The sequence below is a fragment of the Vidua chalybeata genome, chromosome 8 (genome assembly GCF_026979565.1).
Source record: "Vidua chalybeata isolate OUT-0048 chromosome 8, bVidCha1 merged haplotype, whole genome shotgun sequence".
Lineage (NCBI taxonomy): Eukaryota > Metazoa > Chordata > Aves > Passeriformes > Viduidae > Vidua > Vidua chalybeata.
In genome coordinates this window covers 34,426,369-34,444,717 of record NC_071537.1, presented here as the reverse complement: position 1 = coordinate 34,444,717, position 18,349 = coordinate 34,426,369, and the positions used below count along the sequence as shown (strand labels likewise).

Here is an 18,349-nt window from a genome sequence, read left to right as displayed (position 1 = left end):
CTTTATTCTGCCCTACAACTGCTTAACTTATCATGACACGCCTCAAATATATCCCTGGTAGTAGAATTAAGACGTAAAACTCTTAATAATCCGTAACAGGATTCACGTGAAAAAGAACTGGTTTATTTGCTCACACAGCAAAACAATGCAGAGAAAAGAAAGGCACTTTAGTTTTCCTAACAGAGTGGACTTATCTCTACTGCAAGAACTTAAAATGTAAAAGTTCACTGTAATATTGGCTAGCTTTCCTTTATGTGAAACTAAAGATCAGATGAAAAAGCATATTTATTGTCACTTAATTAAGAATTACAATGTTGTGCATATTTACCTATTATGGCAAACAGATCATTCCAGAAACATGTATTCGTCCTGGTTGCAACACACACAAATCACACAAAGATACTAGTTCAAAAATTTTAATAAAATATATCCAGATACATTTCATTCTCTGTCCATTGCTACACTGTAAATTTCAAAGAAATACATATTTTTAAGAAACTGGGGGGAAAATTGAGCCACATAACTTGGTATTGAATATATAACTGAAAATCCAGTTTGTTAAATTTGTCAAAATTAAGAAAATCAGTCTTACCATCCACCACTTAACATAACCATTGCCAATTCTTAGAAGACACTAAAATATTTACAATAAATAAATAACTTACATGAAGTAAATGCTTTACAGTTTCCTGAATCAAGTGAGTAAAATCAAGAGTACCAATGCAAATCATGTATAAAATAATTCCTTCCAGAAAAGGAATTACAGGAGGAGGCAAACATGCAATGGTCTATTGCAAACCATGACTTCAGGAACAGTACATACACACACCCACAGAGGCCAATAATCTTAATTTTCTTTTCTGCGTGAGGTTGCATGTGGTCCATATGCCTAAACAAGTCACTGCAGCAGCATGCAGTCTTCTTTGGCACCATGGTTTAAGGTAGGGAAAAACCTGTTTACACCAGCTAGTACTGGGAAGTACATAACATGCTCAGCCTTGAACAAACCAAACCAAGAACATGCAGCTCCACAGAAAAGCTTTCTAAGATTAGGCCCTACCTGCCACAAGGACATCTTTTCTAGCACTCATCCTTGTAAAATTCCCCCTGCTTTTATTTGTGTAGTACAGCATTTCTTAAATAGAATGTACACCAAGGAACTGGTTTCCAAATTGCAAGATACCTAATACTGCTAAATAGATCTTGCTGGTTCTAGCTGAAATGGCTGAAGATACCTTCCTGGGCAGCTATCTGAACACATATGCATTGTTCTTGCATACAGAAAACTTGTACAGAACAAGAATAAAAGGCTGCTGAAGTGTGCTCTGCCAAGCTCAGCTCCTACAGACCTGGCAAGGATCTGAATGCTAAAATAATTGCATTATGTTCAAATCCGTTTATTACATTTAATTTTTAAAGAAGAACAGATGCCTAAATACTAGCTTCAAAAACAGCATAATCAGCAGCATCTAACTCCTGGAATAGTGATAAAGCTGAATAACTAACAGCTTGGAGCCCGTATAAAATGTGGGTGTCATCTCCAAAACTGTATCATTCCTAAAATTCATCTAATGAAGCCTAAAAGATCAAGTGCAAAAAAAGTGTTTAGATCTAGCTAATGTTTATTTTAATGTGTCACCTGGTTTTGAGTCCAGGAAATTAAGCACATTTTGGCAAATAAAGATGTCAGACAACAGCAGGTCCACAGTAACAGAATGCTTTTTTTGTTAAACTTCAAGTCATTTATTCATCAATATCATTTGAGGATTGATAGTGTAGTTTTAAGAAAAGTCTTCAAAAAGAAAGAATCAGTTGAGGTGCAAGAATTGTTTCATAAGTTCATAAGTGGTGAAAGCCACGGCCTGGGAAGGAACACAGCGAATGTAATTCAAGGATAGACCACGGTACAGTCCTCTTCGTACTCCGTGTTGTTGATACACGTATTTCAGTGTCTGCACCATGGTACTGGAAAAATAAATCATTCGTGGATACACACATTCAGTACCAAAATCATGTTCTTTAAATACAAGATACTTTTTACTTGGGTTTTAAGAGAACCATGCAGAAAAACCCATGGCATTCCACACAGCAAAGCCACATATGACTAAAAAGCCACATATGACTAAAAAGACAACCTGGGCTTCCGCAATAAATTTGGGCCCAAGGTCTGGGAATTGGAAAGAGGATGGTGCAGTCCCATCTAAACTAGTGTCGGCCTGAAAACACCTGCCCTGCAAGACATATTACAGTATTTTACACCAGAACAGCTCCACGCATTCTCTTGACTAACTGGCAGGAAAGAGCAGAGAAGCATAAATTCCATTTACAAATAACAGCCTGAGTATATAATATTTTACCTTATTAAAAGCAGAAATTGCACTGTATGTGCAAAGAGAACTTTCTTCACCTACTTGTATGAAACTAAGCAGACACGAAATAGAAAGCACTTGAAGTGCTTGGTATTTCCATGCTATTGAAGACAGTGCTCTTGAAGAGCATCTTCCATATGTTCCAAAGCTTCGAGACTTCCTGCTTGCTTTATCCTCTCATCCTCTAAAGACAGACCTGTGTCTCTCCTTCAAAGCACAGCCCTCTATATGGTCACAACAAAATTGTTAAGTGGGGAAGCCTTGGGTCTGTAAAAGCAGTCCTCACAAATGCAAAAAGTAAAACCCTGAGAACAATGAACACATTTTTATTTTAAAATCATCAAGAGTGGAAAATAACCAAGAAAAAAAAAAAAAGGCTAGTAAAGAAAACAGAACAGAACCTTCAAAGTTAAGCAATATCGAGGTTGTTTGTGAAAGGTCACTCAGGCTGCTCTTGGTAGGATCCAACCTTCCACACAGGAGGTTCACAGTGAACTGCACTGGATTCAGGCATACACAATTACACAGGATTGAAACTAACCAAGAGAAAACTGTCCCAGAATTGAAATTGATTGAGACAATTTGAAATTCAGAAAGTTTCTCAAGATGAGAGCTGAGTTAATACTATTATGATTTTTAAGTTATTATGGTGCTTCCACTTCTACTGGAGGAACCTCAACAATGTGTAGGGTATAAGAGATTACTGTAACTGAAAAAAAGCTCAAATAAAATTATATTATGGAAAATCATCTTATGGAACAGATTCTGCACCCTTAAAATACACTCTAAAACTAGTACATTTCAGTAGAAACATTCAGTCTCTTTTTTAGAGATCTTGCTGATATTAAAGGTAGCACTAATATTAAAGTTGCATTAAAATACAAAAAAATTATTTTACTAGTAGAGATACAGGATTACTAATAAGGGTGCCATATTATTTCAGGTATATTTTTAATCCCAGGTTGAAAATATTAGCGTTTGTCTGCAGGGAAACATCTTTATTGAAAGAATGAAGAAATCAACAGCACAGTAGTTCAGGGGGTGGGGGTGGTTGTTTTCTTATGGTAGTTGCTTTCTTTTAAAATTTAAAATCAGGAGCTGAACTTAGCTCAGACATCCAAGAACTCATTCAGTACAGATGAAAAGGAAATACTTACAGGCACTTTTCAGAGTCTGGGAGAACCGCTCCTAACTGCATTCGCCTCCGAGTTACATCCAGGGGATATCTACAGGGAAGACATGGAAACAGCAGGTCAGGCAGGTGTGTGACAGCTGTTGGAATGTTGTTTAAACAAGAACACAAAGAAGTCCGTGCAACCTCCCAGCTCTCTTTTCACTGAGTCAGGAATCCAGCTTAGATTCTCAATGCAGTGGAAACCTCACCAAAATGGGAGACTCCCCTTATACAACCAAAAACCAGCAAACCAGAGCTCTTAATATATTCTATTTGGCACTAGTAAAGAAGACACATGAAGATCAGATGAGCGTATAAAACAGTCTGTAAAATGCTGAAGGGAGAAGACACCTGCATTGAAAATAAAATTAACAGTTTGAAGATTAATAGGCAGTGATATTTGCAATGCAGGGATTTAGTGAAAAATCCATGCTGTGTAAGGCCATTGAATTAACTTATTTTATGGACAAAATAAAATAGAACAAGGACAGAGTGAGAAAGGAAAAAGCAAGTAAAGTAATAAAAATGCCAAATACAATATCTAAGACTTGTTTGGCTTTAATTTTTTTTTTTATTCCTATGGCTTCACAGGTTATATAGATTTGAAAGTAAATTGTAATAGTGAAATTTTGCAAATTATGTTCAGGGTCAAAATTTTTTAGTTTTCCAAACAAGCTAAGAAACAACATTGTTACTAAAAAAGACTCCAGTGGGTTTTAGGAGATTTGCCTGAATTTGTTTAATTGACTCATTGCATAACTCTTAAAAGACCCTGAAGATTAAATAGATATTTAGTAAGTAAGTGAAACAATAGGAAATACCTGCATTTCAGTATTTGATTAATTTAAAAACCTTACTAATAATTAGACTTAGATAAAATTGTGTTAGATAAAAGTTTCTTTAGAATGAACAGCTACAGAGATGAAACCAACCCCATACCCAAACTTACGATATCGTCTGAGCTATTGCTCCAGCTATGCCACCACACAGCAGGTTTACGTGTGTTTTCAAAACTAAGACATCGGGGTTATCTAATGAAGGCCGTCCAAGCAAGTTAGGTGCTTGAGCAAGTCCAATGCTCTTTAAGGTACCAAAGGTAAAAAATGAAAAACCTAAAAGGAAATTTAATTTTATGTACTTTCATAAAAAATCTATTTCTTGATGTATCATCATAAACAGAAAGCTACATCTACAAAATGAAACTATTTTCCGGTTCTTTCAGAGGCTTTTTCTTAAGCAGAAAAACAGATAAACAGTAATTTGAACTTCTACAGAAACTTCTGTCCAAATGGATTTGTGTTTATACATAACGCTACAAGAATACTTTAAATAAGCTCGACTGTGAGTTTTAAGTTACTGGATTGCTGTCAAGAATCTTTCCTTGCCGCTAAGAATTGCTCCTGAGATCTTTCTAAGTGAGGGACGTGTCTCAGCTTTTAAAAACGAGGGCAGTTGATTGAGCCGGGTTGTTCTGCTCCCCTGTTCCACATCGCCGCTGCTCTACGTGCGGGAGCGTTTATGGAACACCACCAGGAGATGGAGCCAACGGAGGCTCTGAGGCCGCATTTACAGAGCGCCCGCTCCCAAGGATCTGCCTGCTGGAGAGAAACAGCCTCCTTGTTTTCTTGGGGGGAAACTGGGAAGCCCAAGACAACCACTAGTTTACCTTTCTCACTCTCAGCTCCAAAATGCAGAAATGCTAGGCTTTGACTATTGAAGACACTTTTAAAGGAGCATCATTGAAAGTAATTTGGACAGAAGCTAATTAACTAGGTGTGCAAATATATTAAACCAATTTAGTAGTGCACAGAACTGCTGAAGGACTGGCACGTTCTGGTTTTAACTTACCTGCATATGGTGCCATTCCCACCACAGTTGGCATCAGCCCTCTGTAGAATCCACTAAAACCACCTTCCTTTGAAAGAAAAACACAGCAGCGTTTGTAGCAAGAAATACAAGTCTTGAGTTACCCACTGTTCATACGGACTCCCATGGCAGCCATCTGACTAGCACCATCTACCACCAAGGAGCTCATGTCATGCTCTGCTTCCTCTGCCTGAAGAATTGAAGGGACAACTGCCTGGCTCCAAAGGAAATAAGGAAGTGAAAACAAAAGAGAAAAATCTACACCCATTATAACTGAAAACATCTATACATAGCCCTCCTCCCCAAATCTTTTTGGTAACATCACTACTTTTCTTGAAAAGCAGCTTCTCTGCTGTTTCTGACCTCCCACGTACACGAGCCTTAGCTACAGCTCAGCAGCATCCAAATAACTTTTTACATTAAAAAATTCAAAGTGCACGCAATGAAGTCATGTTACTTTGCACTAAGCCATTATGTTCAACGCAGTGCAACATTATGTAAGAGCATGCTTTGCTTTGACAGAACTGAAGATTAAAAGAAAAAATACCTTTGTGTAAATCATCTTGAATGCATGGATAATTCCCATGTACTTGTGTTCCCCTTTTACTTGGAACGCCAGGCGAACTCTAACCATATCAAGAGGGTAAGTACAAATCACTGCTGTAATACCTTTATTAAAAACAAAAACAAAACAAGCAAACAAAACTCACCTACACCTTATCTGATTCTAGGATTATTTTGAAAAGTAGAATTTCCTTTCCTGGCAGTGAATACAATAGCATATACAAACTATTTTGTTAAAGAAACACTTAAAGTCACTTATAATCAGTAAAGAGGAACACTAACTCCAGCAACACACAAAGGATTTATGTTTGTACTTGATGTTCACTGAAGCAGCACACCTAGGCCCAGATTTTCCAAGATTTATAGGCCTGGCTATATTCACCTGAGCAATCTTATTGAAATTCATAGCTCCTAAGAATCAGGCTAGTCAAGTACATCAGCTTTACTGGATTGCAACCATTAAACCTAAACCTACCATATTAAAAAAAATTCAAACCACCGAATTTACATGTTTTATTCCAAAAAGGTTCTGTCAGAATTTGCTGTCATTGCTGGGTATAGATACATGAATCTATCTACTGTATCTGAAAATATTAAACATATTCTAACAACACACTAAATATATTCCGATTACATCTAAAACAGAGCCAGGCTCATACTGATAAGAAGTACTTAACTGTGTTGCATTACTGCATTTTAATAGTTCATGTTACATCAGCACTTCTATTTTAAAACTGAGCAGAAAAGCTTTCTGGACTTAAGAGGCAAAATAAAAGGGAAAGAAATCAAATCTTAGAACTCATCTTGTTAGCAGCTGCTTCAAAACACCTTAAATGCTGACCAACTTGCAATTTTGGGAGTACAACTCCAGTACAGAAAACAACAATTCTAACACTTGCCTGAGTAACAAATTCTTTCCAGCTGCTAGGTATTGAGGTAAACCAGTCAATGGCTGACAGATTCTTTGGAAGGAATAGTTAAAACTGTTGACTAACAACAGTGGTCATTTTCTGATGGTATACCACAGTCACCAAAAAAAACCGACCAAAAAACCAAAACTCAAAAAAAAAAAAAAAAAAAAAAAAAAAAATCTGGGGAAAGGCAAAGAAGACAGTAAAAATCTTTGTAATTGGCACTGTTTTCTAGAAACTGCTTTGATTTAGGGAAATGTAGCTTTTTAAAGTTGGTCCTACAGAAGATAAGTACGCTTTTTGTGGAAAGAAAATTGTCATTTGTTTTTGTCAGGAAATTGTCACTTCCTTTTAAGTTTTAATAGTTTCTTAATGAACTTTTTATAGGTATCATCTCCCCTCCTTTCCACAAGGCCAAGACAAATCCATAACAGGGGGAATTAAAAAAGCAAACAAACCAACAACAAAATCCAAAAGCAACACAACTCCTGCAGACAAGCTCTTTGTAACTTTTATGCCTGGATTTAAGAAAAACCCAAAAAAACCACTGCTCTGATAAGCTGAATGATCTAAATATACCAGGATGTACCTGATCTAAATATGTACCAGGATTAGATAGTGAGATAAAAAAACATTGCAAGTGAGCTATCCAAAAATCTGACACTGACACAAAACTCTCAGTTGGGAACCAAGTTTGTGGGATTCTGGATTATCCCACCAGTAATTAATTTTCAAAGACAAAAACACCTCTTTTGGAGATTTTGGAAAAGTCCTCTGAACAAAAGGGAGACATCTGCAGTTTATCTCTGAAGTTGTCTCACCCACAGGATTCAACAGTTGGAAGCTGCAAAACACTAAAGCAACTTCAAGACTGTTTCCACTGTCTTACATAAAATGCAATCCCTCAGTCTAGAGCCTTTCCCTAATAGATTTCCTGAGATGTCCAGAAATATCATCAAATAGACCAATTAAAGCAGTTTAAAAAAAATTGAGGGGAGGGGGGTGGAAGCACCTTTACAGAGCTTAAGAGTGCCATCCCTCTTCAGAAAGCAGACTTTATGCCCTCTTCTCTTTCCAATCATGCACTAATATCTACCCAGGCACTTCCTCTGAACAAAGGCTAGCAACCGACCAACCAAGAGCTTGGTGAATGCACTATCTACTGAGCACACTCTGAAAGTAGTACAGTCAAAAAAAAAAAAAAAGCTACAGATGAAACTGAAAGAAATGGTATGTAGTAAGGATTTAAATAGAAACTTGTAGTATTTTTTTCTTAAAATCTTCTAGCCATGAATTTTTGAAAAAAAATGAAAGAAGTAAAAAGGGGATTTGGGACATCAGCCACAATATATGCTGTCTTGTAGCAACTAGGAGAGGCATGTTACTGCTTTACTGTTCATCTAAGGAAAATGTACACACAAGGGACCAAGATTTCTCTTGAGGCTCAAGAGAGACACTATCCAAGAGGAATGGCAGCCAGCTGTGGGACACAAAATCATTGTGATGAAGTCTAAAAGATTACTCATCTCACCTCTGAGAGAAGTCATTATGAGAAGTCAGACCACAGCATCTTAAGGCTCAGTCCCAGGCTCGAAAAAGCAAAGTATATCCCCATAAATGACAGCTAAGCCAAAAATCTCTGCAGGGGTAGGTTAAATAGGACAGATTCAAAAGTGTATCAACAGTTCAGAGATACATACAGCACTTGCCACTGTCTGATCTGAAATAATCATAATAGGGGAATGTAGCTACACCCTTCAAAGAGCCACTTCCTCAAATCCAGCAGACTTTTTCACTGCCAATGCTGACTCAGAAGTCAGGGAAAGACTTCACTTCCCATATTGTCCTCAGCACCTTTGACCACTCTTGGGGACAAGATACTGGATTACACAGACTAAAGACACTGAAGCACATTAGACTGTCCTTGATTTTCTTCCCAGGCTTTGGGAGTTAACAATGAGATTAGCTCCACAGGGATTCATCTGTCTCCCAGTTTCCCTACTATCCCTCTGTTCTTAGTAATTTTCTTTCTTTGGAAATAAAAAACTATGTGGAACAAGAAAAAACAAGTGAAATACATTTACATTGCAAACACAGCTGGTATGCAAGTTTTATGATCTCTCTATCATGCTCTTTGTACTGTATCAGTAGCTCCAGAGATCAAATTAAGCACTGCCAGGAGATTCAGAGGAATAAAGCTCAAAAACTGATAAGCACAAGACATAGCCTTGAACTGCAGATTTTCTCCTTAGCTAATATAAAGATTAAATTATCCAAGTAGCAGCTTCTGAACAAATTAAAGCTTCAAAAACTACAAACAGAGCAATTGCTGATGACCAAAAATATTTGTCAGGTTAAAGAATGCCTAATTTATTAGTCCTAATTATTTTTTATGTCCAATATGTGATTCTGTTTCCCTCTATAGCACATCTGAAGAAGCAGACCAGATTTTTTTTTAAATGCTGACTGAAGTAGGTAACTGTTAATTACAAACTATTTAAAATGGAGACAGTCATATCCTCCTAGATAGTGCTAGGTCAGTACTATTTTCAATCACTTTTAGTAAAAGTAAAAAGCTAAAAACAAAAGCATACTTTCTGTATTAGTTTAATGGGACTTGAGTTTATTCTAGATAACATCTAGTCTTTTTTGGCTTTGTCATTTTGAAGTTAATCAAGTGCAGAAGAGAAAATACACATTTCTGTGTTTTGATTTGGATTTTTCTATTAGAAAACTTAAAAAAATGTAAAATCATCCTGTGATGTTTTATTGAATGTTACTTGTTCATTTTTGTTGTCATTTGATAAATTTCTTTCCTAAACCACACCAACCTCTATGATTTCTCTTCTGCCCAGCTCTGTCTTTCCTTAAAAGAAGCTATACACTACTTATCTGTTAATGAAGTGTTACAGCTGAAATTTGAATCACACAAGACTCAGGAAATTCAGAGTTAGAGTTTCCACAGTAACTTTAACTGGGTCTCCTTAAATATATGCATTACAATAGGCTTTTCTTTTCTCCCCCTCCACTACCCCCATCCTCACTGCCTTGTTTTCCCCTGTGGATATGCTTTTGATCCTGTTTATCACTTACAGAAGACACATAAATGTTTCCCACCACTTTGAGCTGATTCAGGTGTGTTGACCACTAGTCATGTTGGAAACACTGACATAAACAAGGTTTAAGTACAGTTGGTACAGAGGACTGAAAGCAGACAGCTGCCTGGCTAGATGGTGCAGAAGGGACAAAAAGTTCAAAGAAATACAGGTTATCTAGTCTCAATTTAATACTGCATCTCATGAAACTGTGAAGGCCCCTCTGCACCAACACTGGGGTTTGTGCAGCACATCACCTCCTTTAGTGTTAAAGCATGGAAGAAACAGCACAGGAGGGAAAGCAAGAAATATTACCAACTGCTTTCAAGTCTTGTCTTTTTTATTTGCAAACCTAGAAAACTTCTGTACCAGATTTCAAACTCTTAGTTTGCTCTTCTTAGTGCCTCCTTCCTCCCCTCTATCTCCTTGATATACTTAAGATAAACCCTCTGCCTCTTATTATCTAAAGAATATCCCAAGAAGCAGTTAATGCCACCTAGTAAACAAATAGTGAGACACTAATAATATTTGACTGCTGTGTTCATCTGACCCCTAAGTCAAGCTCAGTTCCTCACTTTTGGGGTTCTAAAAATGAAACTATTGAGTATATTATACTTAAACACACCACACAAAGCAGATTGTGCTTGCCAGATAGTTCTGTATATTATTTCTGTTATTCTAACCACACAAACCAGATTTAACCAGTAAGGTGCTTACAACAATGCCAGATGCTATTAATTTATTTATGGGAAGAATTCCACCCCATCCAACACTGACAGACTAAGCTGATTACACAGTGTTTTCACAGTGCCTCCCAGTCAGGTTCCCAGTCTCTGACAAAGGTCCTGGAAAAGCTAATAACAATAATAATTTTTTTTTTTGGGGGGGGGGGAAGTGAATTGCAAAATGGTCCTTAGAACAGTTAAAGCCAGGGGAAAGGAAAAAATAGGAAGAAAAGAAATAACATCTATAGATCTGGGGTTTTTTTTATTATTATTTTTCAGATAGAAAGCCAGCCAAGTTCTGAAACATATCTTAGCAAACAGGCTTTGTTAGTTTTTAGGACTATTCTCATTGTTTAATTTCATTTTCTTTCCTCTGACACCACACAAAGCCTGGATGATTTAATGAGATCTTCCTAGTTTAACTGAAGGTAGCATTAAAAAAAAAAAAATCACAGTATTTTTTTTTCCAAAAGAAGCTAAATATGAATACCTGTAACTATTTAAGGACTGTCACTAGACAGTACTAAGCCTATTTTTACCAAGGAAAAGCACATGAAGAATCACTTCAATTAAAACTGACACCACTATTACTTACCTTCCCCCTGTTTTTTTCTTAGCTACTTTTGACTCAATGACTAGTAAGAGGAAAACAAATATATTATCATACTATACACTGGCGCTTGACTGATAGGATTTTCTGCTGCTATTGCACTAATTAACAAATGAGAGATTTTAACATTCACAAATATGATCTAAAGAGCATTTATGACAAACCTGCACTGGACATAGAAAAGTAGACATTTCTGACAAATCCAAAGAAACGACTCATTTAAGAAGCCACAGTTCTCTCTATTTCTGCAGACTTATATTCAACCTAGCAGCAGTGGCAGAGGGGCTGATGAGCTAATTCTACCAGAACCTGCAACTTTATATTTCATATTGATCACACTGGTTTTTACACTTTTAAAATGCCATAATAAAAGACTATTAAAAAACTGTGCTTCACAACATAGCACAGAATTCACCACTTGCATGAATATTTTTAAAAGAATCCTCTTAGACAGATTTCAATTAAGCAACCACATTAAATTAACCACTTACTAGCATATTTGCTTAAAACAAATTTGCAGGAGTTTGACCCAACACCACGTCATCAACTCATCCTCTGAAGGAATATTAACTTCTCAGCAAAAGGCATGTCTGAAATCCAAGTACAAAACTATACCTGCCATGGATCCAGCCATTAATCGATGCACATGCCCAGAAATCCCAAGCTGCTTCTTTATCACCTATATAATATGGAACATTTATAGTAGTCAGATATTAGAAAAGACAGGGAAACACAGCACAAAGTTTACTAGCACATTAGTGCAAACTCTGCAGCAGTTTCCACCAAGTTTACAATGCTACAAATTCAAGCCAGAACATTTAATTACTGTTAGATTTTTTAAACACTGTTTCCAATGTTAAACACTGTTTCCACTGCTGCTGTTTCCAGTTTCTTATTAAAAACATGAAAGTACTAAAATTCTACTAACAAAGCAAAACAATAATTTGAAAGTATTTGTACTGTGCACTTCAGAAACTAGATTAATTGTTAATTTAGTTATCGTTAATGTGAGTTAAACAAGGCAAACTGAGTATATAGAGAGCAAAAGACACTGAACAAAGTTGAAAAGTAAGAAAAGTCAATTTTTCTTACATGCACATCATGTGAAATACTCCCATAAAGATTTTTACTGGATTAAAAGAAAAAAAGAAAAGAAAAAAAAAAAGGAGAAATAAAAAGGAAGAGAAAAAGGACAACATTTCAGATAAAGTTAATTACGACCTGGAAGGAAGTTAGAAATTACTTTCCAGGCTTTTTATCAAATAACTGAGACTTGCACTTTGTGCTATAAAGATCATTTAGTATCTTCCTCCTTTAAGATTTTCTTTTTCTTTTACATATCTATGCAAAATACTGTGAAGGTTTCTGGTCAATTAATAGGTAAAGAAAGCGCTATGATGCTAACTGGGTTCTTGAAATTGCAGAGTCATAAATCATTTCAATTATAATGAATTATAATGAATTATAATTCAAAAGACAGCATGAGGGCATGCTGTCTTTTATTCCACACGACATAAAACACACACAGATCAACAGCATTCATGATTGCAGCACAAAGAAAAGAACCTACAAAACCCATTACAGTAACTTCTTTGTATCAGTCTTCTGAAATTTACTCTTAGGGAAGGGAATCACAATTTCAATCCCATTGTCCTCAGTAAATATTATACCATTTACTTGGCTGGGTACTAAATCTGATCTTTCAAACATGAAATTTCTCCTCACTAATAGCCAAATGGTATTTTTTGCCACAAACAGCAATGTTTAAAAATACCTTCATGCTAATAACTGACCTTCATGAGCTGTTGCAAAGATTTATTATGAAAGGGCAAATGCAGGAAAACAGAAAAGAATCGACAAATGCTGTAGAACCCTGAAATGAGCATTTTTATCTTCAAGGTTATTTTTATCTACAGCTTGATATGATAATTTGTCAGGTCAAATGTAACAGTCATATGCAGACAAATTTTCAAGTTTAAGTCGTTTTATCCATGAAGTACTAGGAATCCCAACATAAATACAATAAACTTGTTTCATTCTACATTTTTTTCCTATATTATTCACAAAGGGCTACCTCATAGCAATAGAAATAGCAGTAGACTTAAAATTACTTTGTGTTTTCATTAAAAGAAAGGGTATTATTCTCAACAATACAAGCATTTAGAAATCAGTGTGATTTTCTTTTTCCTTAAGCAATATTGCAAAAGCTTCCCTGTTGCCCTGGTATTTTTTAATGAGTAAATTCTGATAAAATTAAGCCACCTTAGAAAAGATATGCAGCTAGTTAATAAGACACAGAAGTTTCAGTGTTAGTTTCACTCACTCAACCAGTCTGTGTTCATTGCAGGCAGGAAAAAAAACAAAAGGAAAAGGAAAACAATAAATTCAGCTACCTTTTTATATTGGTCAAATGCCATAAACTGAATAGCGCCGTACGGAAAGATTCTAATCATCATCGCCCCATTTCCTTTATACAGCCCAAGGTAACCTTCCTTTTTGGGGACAGCACACAACGTAGAAAATACTCCTGCAGCAATACAAAAAAGGGTATTTAACACTGGGGAAGGAAAAAAAAAAATCAAGGAAATGCTACTGTAAAGAAAGTAAGCATATAAAGCTAAGGCTGCATCATGTTGCTCATATAAGTGTGGAAAATCCACTTTCACTGCCCAAATATTGCTGGAGGGGAGAGCCTTAAGGTTACTTATCAGTTTGCTATCTCCCAGACTCAGTGAACCTCTGCACTCAGGCCCCAGTACTTGCCTGGACTGTGAGCAATGCTCCTGCAGATGCCACTACCCATCCACAGCAGCCTAAGGCCAGCAACACAGGGGAGGGAACTGGCTGACTTACAATTCAGTCAATTCTAAACAAATAAATAAATAATGCTTTAAATTCTAAAACCATGGCAAAATTATATTGCTACGTGCTAAATTACAGATTAAATGCCATCACTGAGGAAATCAGACTTGTTGAAGACTCTCATTACTTACAACTTAACATCTCACACTCTTTGTCTCAGAGTTGTTGCAACACGAAGCAATCCTACTTCCTTTTAATCAGCGGCAAATAATGCAAGATCACACAAAGTTTTGGCACAACCCATAGTTTTACTATAAGCGTTAGCTATGCACAGTTGCTATCAAATTCACTTTTTAGTTTGATTCTATAAAATAATTAACTGTGATAGTCAAACAGTTTTAATTCATATGCAACTACTAAATAAGAATGGAAAATGAAAAAGATATCTTGCTTTCAGGCAGGAAGAAAAGAGTGGCTGACAAACTTTCATTTGAAGTTTTAACAAAAGTATCTATTAGTTTCTGAGATTCTAAGAATATGAATAGATTAGTGCACTTTGTTACTATATCATTGTATATTAAGATATTATTACATATTTAGTAGCAAATTTACTTTTAAGATGTCATGCTTATTACATGCCTCTGAACTTACTTATGCCAAGACCAGAATTTCTCTCTATGCTGCAATGATGAGTTACTGTTTCTATTTCCTAGAACACAGCGAGATCCACAAGCTCCACAGTGCAAAGGTAGAAAAACACACAGGGAGGACTCTGATGAACTGAACCATCGTGTCTCTGCACTTACAGGTACCTCATCCTTTTTTGCCTACATGTAACATGGACATGCATTCAAGTCAGACACAGTTCAAATAATCAGCATCATATCTGACTTCCAAAATAGGGAATAACATAAGATTTTACTTGCCAACTATGGCACAGTACAAAGCAAATTGAAGATTTAAAATCCCAGTCAAACCAATTATTTCACCCTTCAATTCTTAGACTTGACTCTATACTTGTGTCTGTGTTACTAAAACACATTGCTTGTGTTTCCCTTTTTGCCACTGTGAATATATATATCCACTGAATTTTATGATTTAGCAATGATTGATTTTTCCAACTTTTAAAAAACATTATCTTTAGTGTCTAAGTCAAAAACAAGTTCAGTTACATGCAAAATTAGCCAATCCAAAATATTTTTTTTTCCCTGACAATTGCAACACTTAAATTTTGGAGCAAAAGTTATGACATATTTCAGTAACATCTGACATAAATGGCTCAAATGCTCTGCACAAGAGGGCACTGTTACAGCCCGCAGAGAACAGTCCTGGACACGTGAATTTGCTTTCACCATGATGCAACACAGATGCTGAATACAGATTACCTGCACCTTACAGCAGGCACAAATCCTCTGCTCTCTCCAATTCTCACCAGCCATGCCTCTGTCTGAACTGCAGGGATCCCCACGGCCCCTGGGAACCACTGCAGCACAGTTGTCACTGAAATCATCCAAGTTTTGAAGCTATGATTACCAATCTCCTGCTGGCTTCTGTAAGCAGAAGATCAAGCCTAGCTCTTACATGCCTTATTGGGGATTATTCTGACATCTCAGTCGATTGATACCACAACTTACACAGGGCTTTGTTCTTCTTCTCAAACAGTAACAAAACATGGCACACAGCCTGACCAGACAGATACAACCTTCTGTCTGATGAGCACCTTTTTTATCAGCTTCATCGCTGAGTAAATTAATATACCCAAACCACACACACTGCATTTAAAACCAAAAATTAGACACCATCTTACCTAGATGTTTGTAATGGTGGTTATGAGCTTGCAGCAAAATCTTTACTCGATCCAGTGGTGCAGTAGTTGTTTTGGCACAACATCCTGCAACACCTTTCCAAGAGAGAAACAGAAAAGTGACTGGATGAAAAAAGTTCTTTAGATCAGCAGTTAAATAAGTAGCTAACTCAGTCAGGAACAGGAACTGGAAAAAGCCCCAATGACAAGTAAACAGCTTCTATCAGATGCTACAAAGCCCTTGAAGACTTAGCGAAACGTTTAATCTACTTTTCCTGGCCACTGTCAGTCTCAGCTGCTAAGGTCATTGCAGAAGGAACTTTCCTGAAAGTTACTCAAGAGTTTTCCATCCTTTCTCCTCCTTCCCTTTACTGGGAAACGGCCCTTGCTGATCTTCCCAAGGAGGTGTGCTACATGTCTGCCGTGTTACCCCGTGCCACTTCAGAGAGTGAGATCCAACAGAGAGTGTGGCATGATGTAAAAACTGTAAATAAACACAACCTTCTCCTACCCCCAGCAAATCAGTCACCTGAAACACCACCTTAGAGAAAGAATAGGCTTTTTCTATAAAAGGTGACTAATGTTGTGTTTGCCATGCTGTCTCGCCCCTTCACACCATCTTCAACTTCTCAACAGTCTGAGGATAGGGATAATCCACCCTCCCCGAGTACCCTAACGAGGGTTTGGGCTCCGGGATCATTTAAGTGGCGGCTGACCAGGGCTCCTCGCTGGTTCTGACACACGTGCGAGTCACTGGCGTGCACCGCGCCACCCGCGTCAGTCCACGAGGGGAAAAAGGAAAAGCCAGCTCCCTGCTTCCCCAGGCGACGAGACCCGGCGGCAGTTTCACCGGGGACAGCGACACCGAGGTCCGCCTGCGCCGCCCGCCCCGCCCGGGGCACCCACCTCCGGCGATGAAGGAGCGCAGCCAGTAGAAGTCTCGGCGCGCCGCGGCCGGGGGCAGCGCGGCGCCGGGCCCCGCCGCCGCCGGGGAAGCCATGGGGCACGGCAGGGCAGGGCCGGGCAGGCCCGGCGGCGGCTCCCTCAGGCGGCGAGCGGCGGCGCTCGGGGCAGCGCCGGGGCCCCGCCGCGCCGCAGGGGCGGAGCTCGGGGCGGCCCCGCCGAGCCGCGGCCGGGCCACGCCGCGGCGCCTGCGGATCGCGTCAGCCGGGCCGCCCCTCCGCAGCTGAGCCGCGGGAAAGGCGGGCTCAGCCCCGCCGAGCCGCTGCGGGGGCCGCTTCGCACCTTTGCCTGCTGCGGGCACGGTGCAGAGCCCGTTTGTTAGTGCCCCCGGGGATCGCTCGCTGCTCCTTAAGAACAGTCATCCGCGCATTTCGCCAACAAAGACGTATCTTTAGACCTACGGGTGCACATAACCAAAACCTAACGAGCTCTAATTAGACTGTAAAATGCATCGATTTCTTTTTAGCCATTTAAATAGCTACTTAAACTTCGGGCTAGAACATGAATATTTCTTTTGTCTACAATTATGGTTTCATACCCAGAAAAAAAAAATCAGTATGGTTATTTATATGCAAGTTTCAAAGTGCATCAGAAGGGGAAACATTGAAAGAAAGAAAAATTATCGGTTTTAGAATCAGGTCAAACATTATGATTTCACAGTTGTCAACATTTTGGACAGTTTTTTAGATTTTCTGCAATGTCTCTGTTGATTACAGTGTCTAAGGCGTTCCTTTATAATAATAAATACCAAGAGGTATTTGATCTTTTGTCTTCAGCTCCTGAAGAAAAAACTCACAAGTGTACCCTCTGGATGCTGGTGCACGGAGCAAGGAGAGAAAGTACACCTGATGCCTGGTGACAGCTAGTGAGAAAGCTCATGCTGTCAAGCTTTTCTATTATTTTTCTGCAGTTACTCACCTATTCCTTATATACTTTTTGCCCCATATGTCTTGACCTAGATTTCAAGTATTTCACATACCAATATACCTTCTTAAAAAGTTAGTCTTCTAACACAAAGAAACCAGTCAAACAGATCTGTATGCTTGCACGAGTAAAAGGCATCACTTTCCAAAAAAAATTGCCAGAATATTTTTGCTTCCTGCTTGTGTAAGATTGCCTTCAAGAAAAATTACTAATTTTTTCTTTAATAGATTATATTCTTTAAAATTAAGCATGTGTCAGAATCAGAAACAACTTCATTTTGCTTTGTTTGATTATTGTATCATTTATATATGTGAGAAATGGCTGTTATAATATTCATTCTTTCCCACAACTAAAAAAAGAATAGATTTCTTCTACAAAACATTAAATAAGTCCTTTACAGCAGAAAACCCCCAAGCCTTTTTATCTTTTGTAATATACCTGCAAAATTTTTGTTGTTGTTGTTGTTGAAGTCACCCTTTGTAAGTCACTAATAGAAAGGCAACTGTTCTGTGAGTTACTGAAACAGGTTTTTTTAGTCACTC

The 18,349-nt window shown here is 37.9% G+C and overlaps 2 protein-coding genes across 6 annotated transcripts in view; one reads left to right on the top strand and one right to left on the bottom strand.

Annotated features, from left to right (window-relative positions):
- Positions 1-18,349, top strand: part of TET1 (tet methylcytosine dioxygenase 1) — a 96,882-nt gene that overhangs the window by 939 nt on the left and 77,594 nt on the right. For 2 of the 4 annotated variants that reach the window (XR_008432077.1, XM_053949324.1), the window contains exons 2-3: positions 13,662-13,797; positions 14,830-14,924. The gene's annotated coding sequence lies outside the window, so the exon portion shown is untranslated. Of the gene's footprint in view, positions 1-5,971; positions 6,053-13,661; positions 13,798-14,829; positions 14,925-18,349 lie in introns of those variants that run through there. The other 2 variants (XM_053949326.1, XM_053949325.1) reach the window with 2 other exon arrangements.
- Positions 401-16,938, bottom strand: SLC25A16 (solute carrier family 25 member 16). 2 transcript variants are annotated; one of them, XM_053949329.1, is made up of 9 exons: positions 16,827-16,938; positions 15,924-16,016; positions 13,708-13,841; positions 11,930-11,993; positions 5,957-6,078; positions 5,392-5,458; positions 4,493-4,655; positions 3,527-3,595; positions 401-1,965 (listed from the first exon to the last, which is right to left on the bottom strand). In XM_053949329.1, the coding sequence occupies exons 1-9, from the start codon at positions 16,918-16,920 to the stop codon at positions 1,809-1,811; spliced, it is 963 nt and encodes a 320-aa protein (XP_053805304.1). In that variant the 5' UTR covers positions 16,921-16,938; the 3' UTR covers positions 401-1,808. The 2 variants fall into 2 exon arrangements, with proteins under 2 accessions (XP_053805304.1, XP_053805305.1); XM_053949330.1 differs by lacking the exons at positions 13,708-13,841; positions 15,924-16,016; positions 16,827-16,938 and adding an exon at positions 12,407-12,439.